The 12,227-nt window shown below is 60.0% G+C and overlaps 1 protein-coding gene across 2 annotated transcripts; it reads right to left on the bottom strand.

Moving 5' to 3' along the window:
- Nucleotides 1-242: 242 nt before the first annotated feature.
- MFGE8 (milk fat globule EGF and factor V/VIII domain containing) lies at nucleotides 243-11,975 on the bottom strand. 2 transcript variants are annotated; one of them, XM_037000567.2, is made up of 9 exons: nucleotides 11,807-11,975; nucleotides 9,195-9,320; nucleotides 8,724-8,855; nucleotides 6,541-6,722; nucleotides 5,985-6,140; nucleotides 5,132-5,276; nucleotides 2,041-2,225; nucleotides 1,129-1,269; nucleotides 243-1,010 (listed from the first exon to the last, which is right to left on the bottom strand). In XM_037000567.2, exons 1-9 carry the CDS (start codon nucleotides 11,877-11,879, stop codon nucleotides 873-875), a joined length of 1,278 nt encoding a protein of 425 aa, XP_036856462.1. In that variant the 5' UTR covers nucleotides 11,880-11,975; the 3' UTR covers nucleotides 243-872. The 2 variants fall into 2 exon arrangements, with proteins under 2 accessions (XP_036856462.1, XP_036856463.1); XM_037000568.2 differs by lacking the exon at nucleotides 9,195-9,320 and having other exon boundaries at nucleotides 11,807-11,969.
- Between the last annotated feature and the right edge of the window lie 252 nt (nucleotides 11,976-12,227).

Genomic DNA, 12,227 nt, shown 5'->3' with positions numbered 1-12,227 from the left:
TCAAGGGCGGGCCTGGAGGGAAGAACCGAGGGGCAAGGCCAGGCATCGGGCCCCGGGAAGCCCTGGCCCTCTCCAGTGGGACCCCCACTAGTCTCCCCTCTCTTCCTGCCGTTAAGCTCTCTGCTGCGGGCAGGGGACCAGGAATGCTGGAGCGCTCGTGGGGCTGAGAGAAGAGAGGGTCGGAGGGCCAGCGCAGGCCGAAGCACATTTCGACGCAGCAATGATGAACCAGGGCAAGCGTCCCGGGGGGTGATATAAATATATTTTGGAAGCTGCCTGTGTGCTCGGGGGTGAAGACCCAGCAGGAAGAAAGGCCTGCCCGCCTCCTCCTCCAGCTTTGCAGGGACCCACCCCACCCCACTGTGTCTGTCCAGACTTCAGGACAAGGGTCAGCAGGGGTCTCTGCGAAGGTAAGGGGGAAGCGTAAGTGTCAGGGGACTAGGTGGCAGGAGCAGAAGTGGTGGTGTCACGCCTCGGGGCCGACAGGCAGGAGTCACCAGCCTGGCACCTCAGCGCCTCCCTCCAGGGCCTTGGGCAGTGGGGTGTGAGGGTCTAGGGAGGACACAGAGGCCACCACCATGGATCTGGAGAGGGGCAGGTAACCTGCACCCCCTGCCTGGCCCTACTCTGCCCATCCCAGGACTACTCAACTCCTGCAGCCCTAAGAAAATGGGATGGCCTGACGGCTGGGTGCAGGGGCTCCGGGGAGGCAGAGGGCAGGGAGGGGGCAAGGTGATTGGAACCTGACCTGGGGGTTGGCCACAATCAGGAGGGAGGGTGGAGGCGGCCCCACAGGAGGGCTGGTGTTGGGGTGGGGGGGTGGGGGGCTGCCGCATAGCCCTTGGGGCCCCTTCGGCCTGGCTCACGACTTCTTAACAGCCCAACAGCTCCACACGCAGGGTGATGCGGTTATGCCAGGCCACAGGCAGGATGCGCACGAAGCGAGCCAGGAAGGGCGTCTCGAACATGTTCTTCTTGTGGGAATTATTGTCCATGTTGCCAAGGAAGACCTGGAGGCAGAGGGGGTGTCGGGAGGGCCCAGAGCCAGTCCCTGCCCTCGGAGCCCCAGGCCAGCCTCACAGAACACCCCTGGGGTGGCACGGGGAGGGTGGTGGGGCAGACGCTCACCTTTTTATTCCCGTACTGGGTCCAGTTCACACCATCGTTGCTGAAGGCCACCCTGTAGGCTGCCACGTACTGGATGTGGCCGAAGTCTCGGGCACCCTGGGTGATAATGCCAGTCACCTGCTTCTGGGTGCCCAGGTCAATCTGTAAGAAAAGTCAACCTCATTTTCTGTGCTCGATCATCTTCAGTAGGGTGGGAAAAGGTAGAGACACTGGGGCATCATCAATTCTGCTTTTGGGAAAGCAGCTTCATTTGGCAGGACGTGAGTTTCTTCATCTATAAAATAACTACTACCACCTACTTCGTCAGACGACACTATGCACTCCGCCGTGACAGAGTTCAAACCTCAGACCTTTGCCCTGGCATACCCACAGCCAATGCCCCACATGATGGGGACGGGACAGGAGAGGCCACTGCCCGTAGGGGCAGACACTGCTCTGAGGGTCCTGCAGGGCTGTCCACAGCCTGATATGGGTCCTGAGGGAGGCCAAGGAAGAGGTTTCCTCCTTACAACACCCCACTCCACAGGCAAACGTGTTTCCTGGGGCCTAGACACAGACCTCCTGCCCCCAGTCCCTGACCGTTGCTGGGACCCCCAGCTGCCTCTGGACGGGCAGTACCAACACCCAGGCTGCAAACCCCACTCACCCCAGCCGGAAAGAGAGCCCCAGGCAAGCCCCCACTCTGCCGGGACTGTTTCCCCAACTATTAAATGAACAGGTGCTCTGATTTTCCAAAACTCTCCTGTGTGTCTCAGTTTCAGGGAATCCCAGGGCCGTCCCATGCCATGTTTTCAGACAGAGTCACAGAGCATCTGCTCTGTGCTCAGGTGGAAAACGGGAGGGGCCCAGGTCAGGTGTCCCTCCTCAAGGCTGAGTGAGCCGGCAGGCCCTCGGCCCAGGGGCCCAGCCCACCTGCAGCCACTCCGAGGCGTTATTGCTCTGGGCGGTCCAAGCGTTGATCTTGCCCTCCTTGTCCAGCCGCGCATAGTAGGGATACCAGCTGAAGGCGCTCAGGCCCCAGGTCCTGTGGATGCTGGATGCCATGATCTGCTTGTTGGGGATGGTGTTGTCCTTCAGGCCCAGTGGTTCAGCACATCCTGCCAGGAAGGGGGCTATCACCTAGATCTGGGATCCACAGCCTCCCGGGGGTGTGTGCAGAAGGTGATGAAGGGGAGACCTCCAGGGATCCTGCTCAGCCCCTGGCATCCTCTTAGGCAACAGCAAAAGGCCCCTTCTGCCTTTTGGAGCCAACCTTTCTACCTTCTCCCTGCCTGCCCTGCCCATGCCTCACTGCCCGCAGCTCTCAGCTCCACCTCTGCCCTGACTTGCCCTTCACAGATGACCTACCACTTTTCTCCCTTTGCTCCAGGGCAGGGCCTGATCCACCACCTCCCACCCTCCTTTAAGGCCTGCTGCGTGAGACACCGCCTCCAAGAAGACTGCCCTGACCACCTCCCTTCGGCAGAGCACGTCCCTCCTCTGGACACCCAGCACCTCCTCTGTCACCCCGCTGGCACAGCTGCTGTCCACACCACTAGTCCTGGGATTACTGTAGATTAATAATAACCATCTGGCTAATTCAGTGCTTATTTCCTTTAATCTACCACAAAAACCTGAATGAGGAAAACACTGGTAACCCCATTCTACAAATGAAAAAACTGAGGCTGTGAGCCATTAAGCATTAAGTCCAAGTCACGCCCCCACACACAAACTACTACCACCATGCCACACTGTGACCTCACCTCCACCAGCCTCACAGCCACCCAGCACCAGGACAGCTGGCCCGGGCAGAGGTGACCGAGCAGTGCACAGGACGATGGTCACACCCACCAGGAGGTGCAAGTCAGAGAAGCCAGAACTCCTGGGGCCCAGGGGCCATCGCTGAGTATCCCAGCCCAGCAGCCCCTCCCCCAGTGCCTACCAGAGGGCCCCCACACCCTCAACACTGTACACTTGGGGTGCTGGCAGACAGGCCCGAGATGCTAGCCTTGGTGTCCTGCAGCTGTTTTGCGCTAGCCTCTGCACCTGCAGGTGGCCGGGACAATTAGGGACAGGCAGGAGAAATAAAACTCCCAAGAGAGCACATGCCTGGCAGAATCTCCACACGCCATCCCTTTGGGGACCTAGGCAGTCTGGGGCACCAGGCCTGGAAAGCCATCCCTCCATCTGGGAGCAGGCTACAGTACACGGCATTTGCATCACTGTCCCCCAGGAAGCTTGCTCCCATGCCACCAGAGACACGTGCCTCCCACGTGTGCTGATGCCTGCCAGTGGTACCGGCTCCTGGTGAGGGTGGTGGCTGTTCTCAAGGCAGGCTAAGGCCTGGGGCAGCTTCGCAGAGGATGCCAAGCTGACACCATCTGCTGGTGGTGAACCCTTGTACGGCACATCTGCCTCTAGCAATTCCTGTCCCCCTTGCTGCTGGGCTGCCTGACGGAGTCGAACAGCCCTCCAGGGAAAATGCAATTGGGAGGGGCACAGAGCCGAGGGTCAGGACTCAGCTCCATCACTCGCTGTGTGACCCTGGGATGTCCCTGCCCCTCTCGGGGCCTTGGTCTCCCCATCTGTAAAATGGGGTAGTAGAGCGGTGCTTCTCACAGACCACCTGGGGATTTGTTAAAAGGATTCTGTTCCTGCAGGTCCAAGGTGAGGCTGGGAGTCAGCATCCCTGCAAGCCCCGGGTGGCGCCTATTAGGGAGAGGGGACAGTCCAGACCTTGAGAGAAGCAGACAGGACATCCCCACCTCCTCGGCCTGCCTGGCTTACCCTCTTTTGGCCTTAGAGAGAAGCAGCCGTGACAGGACCAGGCAGGCAACTTTAACAGCCAAAGGCTTCACACTGTGACAGTGAGTGGGGCAAGGGACTCCAGGGACAGGAGCCCAGGGAGGGGTTCCCCAGATCTGTCTGTCTTTCACCGATTGCCTACATTTCCTTTTGGCAGAAGACCGAGTCTTTACCTCCCCACTTGAACAGTAAGGCTCAAAAAGGCAGGGAACACACTGACTTAAGTTCATACTTCAAAAAAAGACTAAACTCAGCCAGACACAGAACTCAGCTCCGTGTGGTACTAGGTGGTATCAAAACAGGACAGTAGGAAGAGGTGCCACAAGGTGGGCAGGGTGGGCAGAGAGCGGGGTTGGGTAAGACCAGACAGAAAGGCAGGGAGCCGCCTCTCGGCTCCGCAGCGCCGCCTAGGGAGCCCTACAGTTACAATGGTGGCCAGTAGGTGGCACTGTGGCTGCAAAGACAGGGAACTACCCAGGCCTCAGGGCTGAGCTGGGCTGAGACAAAGTTAGCCCAACCCCTATACCCTGTCCTCTCCAGTGGTCAATTTTCCTGGCTCAGCAGAAACCTGTCCTTTCTGGCCCTCCCACCCCAAGTCCCTTCATCTGGGAATCTCACCAGAAAGGCCAGCAGAAAGCCCCAGCTCCATGCCCTAAGACCCTAGAAGCCCCCACGTCCCTCTTGAATGCAGCCTAAAAGAGGTTTGGGTGGGGGAAGCACTGGGTGGGAGGGTGTCAGAAGCCCAGGAATCTAGACCAGGCTTTACCACTTACCAGCTGTGTGCCCTCAATAATTAATTTATCCAGGCCTCCCTTTCCTCATTCACACTCCCTCATTCAACCAAATATTTATTGAGCGCCTATGATCCAGGCACTGTTCTAGGCACTAGGAACACAGCAGTGAACAAAAAAGACGAACTCCCTGCCCTCATGGAGCTGGGGTCTACAAAACAGAACTAAGCTACATGGTCTAGGGGCTCAAGGAACCAGAGAGAATAAGTGAAAATACCCTGCAAATGTTAAGTGGCATCATGTTCTCTACGAACCAGAATGCCCCGGGCTGGCAGACAGCTAACATCTGGGCAGGCGAGGATCCCTCTAGTTCCCACCTCCCGTGTGAGCCATCCCTGGGCCTTGCTGCCACCCACCCAGCACCGCTGCCACGGTGGGGGGGATAGCTGACAAAAGAGGCGGGAGAGACCACAGCCTCCAGCACTCACCATTCAACTCGCAGCCAAGGAGCTCAAAGCGGAGGGTGCAGCTCCGGTGGCAGAGGGTGGGCACCAGCCTCACATACTGCACCTCCAGAGGGAGGTCAAACAGGTTCACCTTCAGGCCACTGTTGTCCAGATTACCCACAAACACCTAGGAGGGAAGAGGCAGATTGGAGGAATGAGTCGCTGTGGGTAGGACCACCTCCTAGGGTTGCCTCCCCTTCCCGCTGACGAGACAGAGGTGGGGCCTAGTAGAGCCAGCGGGGGCTCCTAACTTCCTCTGGCCACCCCACAGCCCTCAACAGATTCCCTTCCTCACACCTTCCTTGGTCATCGTGGGGCCTAGGCATAAAACCCCCCATCTTTCATACAGGGCCACCTATAATTTATAGGTTGATCCACAAATTAGGAAAAGTCACTCCTTTCTCGAGGCACTTATATTACAACAATTTTCCCACAGATGGAAGAAGAACACAAGCATGATGGCTCTGTTGTGAACGGTTCTCACTTAAAAGGACACCCTTGAGCAGTGTACAACCTGTACAACTATACATGGTAGACCTAGAGGTTCAGAATGCATCCTAGCTTCCTACAGCCACCCTCAACAGGTCACTTAACCTTTCTGAGCCTCACTATTCTCTTCTATAAAGTGGAGTTATTACTTGCAACCCAGACGGTGAGCACAGTCTGGGATTCCTGATTTCTGGGAACCAGAAAGATGCACCTAGAGACCCATCTCATGGCCCATCACCCAGGGAACCCTTGCCTCATTGGGGCCCTCACTGGGGGCCCTCAAACAATGCCCGGGCTGCAGAGGGCACTGACCACAGCCCTTCTTTAGGGTCCCAACAAGCCTCACCTTGTCTCCTGACTCCCCTGAACCCTGGATGAACTGGAAATCACGCCCATCGAGGCTGTAGGCCACCTTGAAAGTCTTCAGGTACTGAGCGCTGCCTGCGCGGCTGGCGCCCTGCGTCACCACGCCTGTCACCCGCATCTTCCGCATCAGGTTCACCTGGACTCGACGGGAGGACAGCACCCTCAGCTCCTGGGTTCTTTCCACCCGCTTCACTCTCCACACCCAGAGGGGCAGCCACCCAAGCAGGACAAAGGAGGGGGGCTTTCTCATCTGGCCCTCTTAGGGCTTTGGGCTCAGGGTGCGCCCAGAGGCCTCACCCAGTGCAAACAGCCTCTCCACTGCCTGGGTCTGCTCGCCTCGTCCCGTACACCCACTCCAGGCCCCCCAAGACTGCCCTCTGCTTAGCAGTCACTTCAACTGTGGGAACTTCCTATTTTGCTACCTGGACCCCAGGTGCAAACGCTCTCATGGGGACCCCCAAACGTAGGCACAACACTCATCTCCCCTCCCCTCCCCTGCCTTCCTGCCACCCACCCCAGGGCCATCCCTTCCAGACCTGGATCCAGGGGTTCTTATCATAGTTGCTGGCTGTCCAAGCATTGACGATGCCTGTGAGGTGCAGGCGGGCCAGCTCGGGGCCCCAGCGCTGCAGACCCAGGAAGCCCAGGTACACGGATGAGGCAGAGATCTGCGAGTTGGTGATGGCACCCGTCTCCATGCCCAGTGGCATGGCGCAGGCTGACAAGGAGACAGCAGTCAGGTGGCCAGGCAGGTGGACCCAGAAGACAAGAGACCACGAGGGGACAACAAGAGCCCAAGAGGAGGTGCTGAGAACCAGCACATGGTGAGGAGGAGGGGCCAGGCAGTCGTGGGGGTTGGGTCTGAGGGCTACCAGAAGGTTCCTGGCCAAGCTGGCCCCAGGGGCCCTGCTGTGACCGGCAACGGAGTCTCCCACCGCACTGATTAGGTGGTCTCATTTCTACAGGACAAAGCAGCAGATATTCTGGTGCAAAGGGTGTCCCACCCCAGCAGGAGGCCCGCCACATCCAGCCCAGCCCCCAGCTTCCCCAGGAGGACGGCCATGGGAAGAGGGGCCCCTTAGATGGAGGGCAATGTGTGCACTACACATGCAACGTTAAGCAAATCTGCCTGGAATTTTCTAGAATCCCACAGGCAGGAGTTTTCAGGGTAGGGTGTGAATGCCACTGTTTTCCTTTGCACCCTTCCTCCCTTCCAACTACTGGTCCTGCCCCTGCCATTGGTGAAGTTGCCCCTGGCCGAGGGACCAACACCACTACCCCAGAGATGTGGTCCTGGGGGCCAGGCCTCTCTCATCCCCCAGGGGCAGAACTACCCTGACCCCAACACCCTAAGCTCATGCTGAGGTCAGTGCTACGAGACTCACAGGGGCCGAGCAGAGAGCTGAACTCGGGTCCAGACTGAACTCACAGCCCACAGGTCCACACCCTGTGGGGCCCAAACGCACATCCTTTGCACCTTTGAGGTACTTGTGGGCCCCACGGAAACACACCCCTAAGAACCAGGACAGGCTCCCCTGCCTCTGTGCTCGCCTGCCACCTGCCCAGGTGCTACTTTGTCCAGCACTGGCAGACCCCAAGCCGAAACGCAGGGGACGGCTAGTGGGTAATTCTGACTCAGCACACCCAGGGCTACCCCGGCTCCAAGCACAGCAATCAGTGGGTGCCCCTGTCCCCACCCAGGGCTTGTCTGCCTTGGCAACCCTACCCGCACCACACACACAGTCCTGCATCCAGGATCTTACACATGCCGGCCTCAGTGCACGGCCCAGGTACAGGCCCTGGGCACTGCTCCCTCCAAGGGCACCTGACCTGCTCTCCCCTGGGCCCCAGCTCCTACCCAGCTGGCCCGGCCCAGCCCTCCCCCTTCCTCCTCCTGGAGGTCAGCAAACCTTAGCCAGTGTCCCCACATCTGGCAGAAAGTGGATGGCCTGCCCCCTGCCTGAGATGCTCGGTGACATACCCACTGGACTGCAGAAACTGGGACCCCCTTCCTTCTATCCATCCCTGGACATTAGACGTGGATGTGCCCACCCACAGCAGCCCAGGAGGAGTCCTGATTCGGTGGGAGGGACTCTAACTAGGCCGGGAGGGAAGAGAGCTTGGAGAACCAGTGCTGGCGATGTGGGCTGGCACCCACCCAGGACCATCTGGCAGCCAAGTAGATGATCAGGCAGGCCAGAGATGCCGGCCCCCGTGCATAAACCAGGCAGCGCTGACAGCCTAAACAGGAGGGGCCCAGCCTGCCCAGGCCTGCCCCTCCTCCCGAAACTCTGCAATGAAGCCACAGGTCAAACATGGGCCAGGACCTACCAAATCACAAGGTTCAAGCCTTATCCACTGACCTTCCAGGCCCCAGAAAGTTAGGAATATGTTTGTTTTCCCTCCCTAAATCCTAAAGCTGAGTGTCTAGTTCATGGTGACTCAGGAAACAGAACTCCATGACCTCTGCCCTCACCACCCCTCACTCCCCTAGAGCAACATCAGCCTGGGCCTGCAATCCCAGGAGACAGGCTGGGAGGGAGCAAGCCCGGAGAGGAATAACAGGATCCCCTCCTCCACCACAGGCTGACAGAGGGTCTGTCCCACCCTCAACCTACCTGGAGAACCTGATAAAGGGAATATGGCAGGCACATGGCCTGGGCTGCCAGGACTGTGACTCAGGGTCTGCGCCCCCCGCCTGCCCAACCCCGATACTCACTGGTGTCACAGTGGATGCCTGTGTAGCCATGCGGGCATTTGCAGATGTACTGGGTGAAGACATCACCTCGGTGTGAGCCATCAATCACCTGGCATTCAGCATCATTCTGGCAGGGGTTTGGGATACAGGGACCTAGGAAGGCAAGGCAGAGAAGGGGGAAGGTGGTCAAGAAGGAGCAGGGGACACAGACAGGCAGCAGCAGATGGGCCTAGCCCAGAAGGACCCTCTTCCCACACTCAGCCCCCTGCCTGCCTTGCCCCCCCGCACCTCCTCCCTCCCCAGTCGGCCTGTTGGAGCCTGGGCCAGCCTGATGCCAGGGAGGATCACTGTAAGTGAATGAGCCCAGATACAGAAAGCACCCAGTTTTCCAAGCGCCCTGGGAGTTTCCAGGGGAATGTGAGGACCAGTCCCGACCTCAGGACCGGCCCAGCAGCCTGAGTTGCAACTGGGAACCGGGTGCAGAGCAGGTACCTTTCTCAGTCTCATTGCAAATGAGGCCTGTGAAGCCATCCGGGCAGAGGCAGTAGAAGGAGGGTTTGCCATGGTTCAACAAACAGGTCCCGCCATTCAGGCACAGGCTGGAGTCACAGAAGTCACCTAAGATGGAAGCTCTGGCTCAGAACAAGTCATTCAGCCAGTAAATACTTGGGGTGCCAACTATCATGTACAGGCGGGACCCCCAGTCAAAGCAACTGGGTGCAGCCCAGGCCTCACGAAGCCGTGGGAAAGGGGACAAGCCAACAGGTAGGGAAGAGGCGCCGTAAGCTCGGACAGACGCCTGCACGAGGGGGCACTGGACGCAGGGAGCCTGCCGGGGAGTCGCGGTTTCACAGAGGAGGGAACACATGAGCTGTGTCTGAGGTCAGAGTGCCACCGTGTCAGGCTGGGGAGGCAGGGACAAACATTCTAAAGAACAGCAGAAGCACAAGGAACTCCATGTGCTGGAGAAGAGTAAGACACAGCAAAAAGCGAGGCTGGGGCCAGACTGGGGAGGACCTTAAGAATGACATGTTTAGACTTTGCCTCCTGTAGACCAGGAGCTCTTAACCCTCCTGTGGCCTCCCCATCACTGTCCACCAGGAAAAGAAATCAGAGGGTCTCAAGGTGAGGTGGGAGTGGGGAAGCCATTCCCAGTTCTGGGAAGGAGAATGTGGAGAAAAGCCCACCTGTAGAAGGTGGATGGGCCCCCTCTGCGGGGGGAAGGCATGGCGTAGCCTCACAAAGATCCCCCTGGATTCTGAGCAGACGAAGCAGGAGACAGGGAGGGCATCAAGGAGGCTGTGAGAGAGGAGGTCAGGCAGCAGGCAGAGAGGAGGCGGCAGGGAAGATTGCAGCAGGCAAAGCCCGAGGAGCTGGGGGCTGGCTGGAGAGGACATCACAGCTTCTGGTGGGGGCCTGGGAGGCAGATGTGCACTACTAGCCTGTTCCTGGTCCCTTGATTGACCAATGGCAACCCTCTAGGTGAGCCAGGCCCGTGCAGGATCCTCTAGCTGACCTTAGCATCCCAGAAGGGCCGCCCCATACCCCACACCGAAGGCCGTCATTTGGGGTAAGGCATGAAAAATCTTGTTTCTCCCCACAGAATCATGCTTCCCAGACTGTGGTGCCCTCCTGAAATCCCACGGACCCAGAGAGCTGGGCCCCTGCTGGGCTCCAGGGAGAAGAGAACACCGCTAATGCTAATAAGCGTCAGAGCCCCACCTCAGTGAAGGCTTAAGGCGGCTCCCAAAGAGCTATTAGTCATTGGCCTTAAATAGCAGGTTAATCCCCTCTCCTGACCTGGCAGGCAGCAGACACTGCCACAGAGGCTTGGGAATGGCCCGAGTTCCGGCTGCTGTCCCAACAAGGTCCAGCTCCTCTTCCTTCCCATCCCAACCTTGCCCTCTGCCCCTACTGCGTGGGGCAGAGGTCCGGTGGGAGTAAAGTGGAAGGTGTCCCATGCCCTGTGGTCTTAGACCGACCTGCACAGAGCAGCTGCGGTGTTGCCCCTTTATGGGAAAGGCCAGATCACCCTTTGCAGAACCACCTTTAGGATTTCAGAGCCCTGCGCTTCGGGAGATTTCCCCAGGGACATTTTGCCAGAACCCAGGTTGTGAGGACAGAAAGGAGTGGAAAGAGTCTTCCAAGACCCAGCTGCCTCTCAGGCTTGGGCGGGAGCTCAGAGTGGCCTTACGGCTTTCACTCCAGGCCTGAGGACCACCTGTCACAGGATGGCAGCACCAGGGGCCAGCTTGAACGCCCCAAGGCTTCAGTCAATCCTATTTCTATGAAAAAATGATGGAGGGCGTGCCGGAAGGGTCCCTAGCATCCCCCACGGAGGGCACCCTTTCCCCAGCCCTGGCTGGGGCTGCGAGGGCCCCGCAGAGAAGGGGCTGGGGCAACCCCACCACCGGCCTGCTGGGGGCCCGGCTGTCGGCGAAGGCCTCCCAGGCAGGGGAGGAGGGCCCAGGAAGACATAGCAGCGGCCGAAGGCCGCGCGAGGGAGCCCAGAGACGCCACCCCGGGGGGCAGCGCTTTGCCAAGTCCCTCCGCAGGCTCTCAGTCCCCCTCCTGGGCCCCAGCTGGAGCCCCGACCATCCCGTTCCCACCCCGCCCTCTGCCTATCTGCCACCACAAATCGGGGCGCAACACTCCACTCCACTGAACTGAGCGGCCGCCAGGGCGCGGGCGGGTGTCGCCGGGAAAGTCGGCTGGAGAGGGCGTATCAGTACGGGAGTCCCAGGAACTCCCGAGCGGGAGGCGCGCCCAAGTAAGGCAGTTCACTGGCCTCATTGTACAGATGGGAAAAGAGGGGCCCTGCACAGCGGATTCCTTTGTCTTGTGTAAGTCACATCCCTGGGGGCGGCTGGGCTGTCCCCGGTGTCCCGAGTCCCCGCCCAACTCTGACGCCTCCAGCGCTCCCCGGACCCCGGGGCGCAGAGCGCACGTGGGAGGCCGAGCGCATCCATCGCACCCCCACCCCCGGCCCGGCGCCGCCGAAGAGATCGCCCCTCGCGCGGCCCCCGCCCGTCGCCCGGGTTTGTAAACAGGGATCGAGCGAGGCCGGGCGCAGCGGCGACCTTCCGAGCGGTGCGCCCACTCACCGGACTCGGCCCAGAGCCCCGAGGCGCAGAGGAGAGCGCCGCAGAGCGCGGCCCGCAGGCGGGAGCCCGGCATGCCGAGGGACGCGGGCGCGGGGCGGGTGCGGGGGCTGCTCCGACCGCGGGGCGCCCGCTCCTGCTCCTGGACGGGAATAAATCGGGCGGAGCAGCCCCGCCCATGGACCCACGTGCTCCGCCCCGGCCGGCCGCGGGCAGGCTCGGGGCGGGGCTCGGTGGCCCCCGGGGGACCGGGAGGCGGCCCGCTGCGGTGGCCCTCCCAGGCCTGCCCGCCCAGGGCCCCGCGGGGGGCGGGCGGCGCGGCCGAGTCCTGAGCAGGCTGGGCCGGGAAGGGCTCAGGAGTTGTTTGGTTTGTGTTTTTTTAATTTTAGACGTAAGATGCTAGACCTTATTCGTAATAAGGAAA

This window comes from Manis javanica, chromosome 18, assembly GCF_040802235.1.
Source record: "Manis javanica isolate MJ-LG chromosome 18, MJ_LKY, whole genome shotgun sequence".
NCBI classification, from domain to species: Eukaryota; Metazoa; Chordata; class Mammalia; order Pholidota; family Manidae; genus Manis; species Manis javanica.
This window is presented reverse-complemented; position numbering and strand designations above follow the sequence as displayed.

Coding starts and splice junctions, on each gene's coding strand:
- MFGE8 (XM_037000567.2), bottom strand. CDS start 11,879: ATGCCGGGCTCCCGCCTGCGGGCCGCGCTCTGCGGCGCTCTCCTCTGC. Junction 6,723..8,723: donor AGGCATCCACTGTGACACCA/GTGAGTATCGGG, acceptor TCTCCTTGTCAG/CCTGCGCCATGCCACTGGGC. Junction 1,011..1,128: donor CCCAGTACGGGAATAAAAAG/GTGAGCGTCTGC, acceptor CTCTGCCTCCAG/GTCTTCCTTGGCAACATGGA.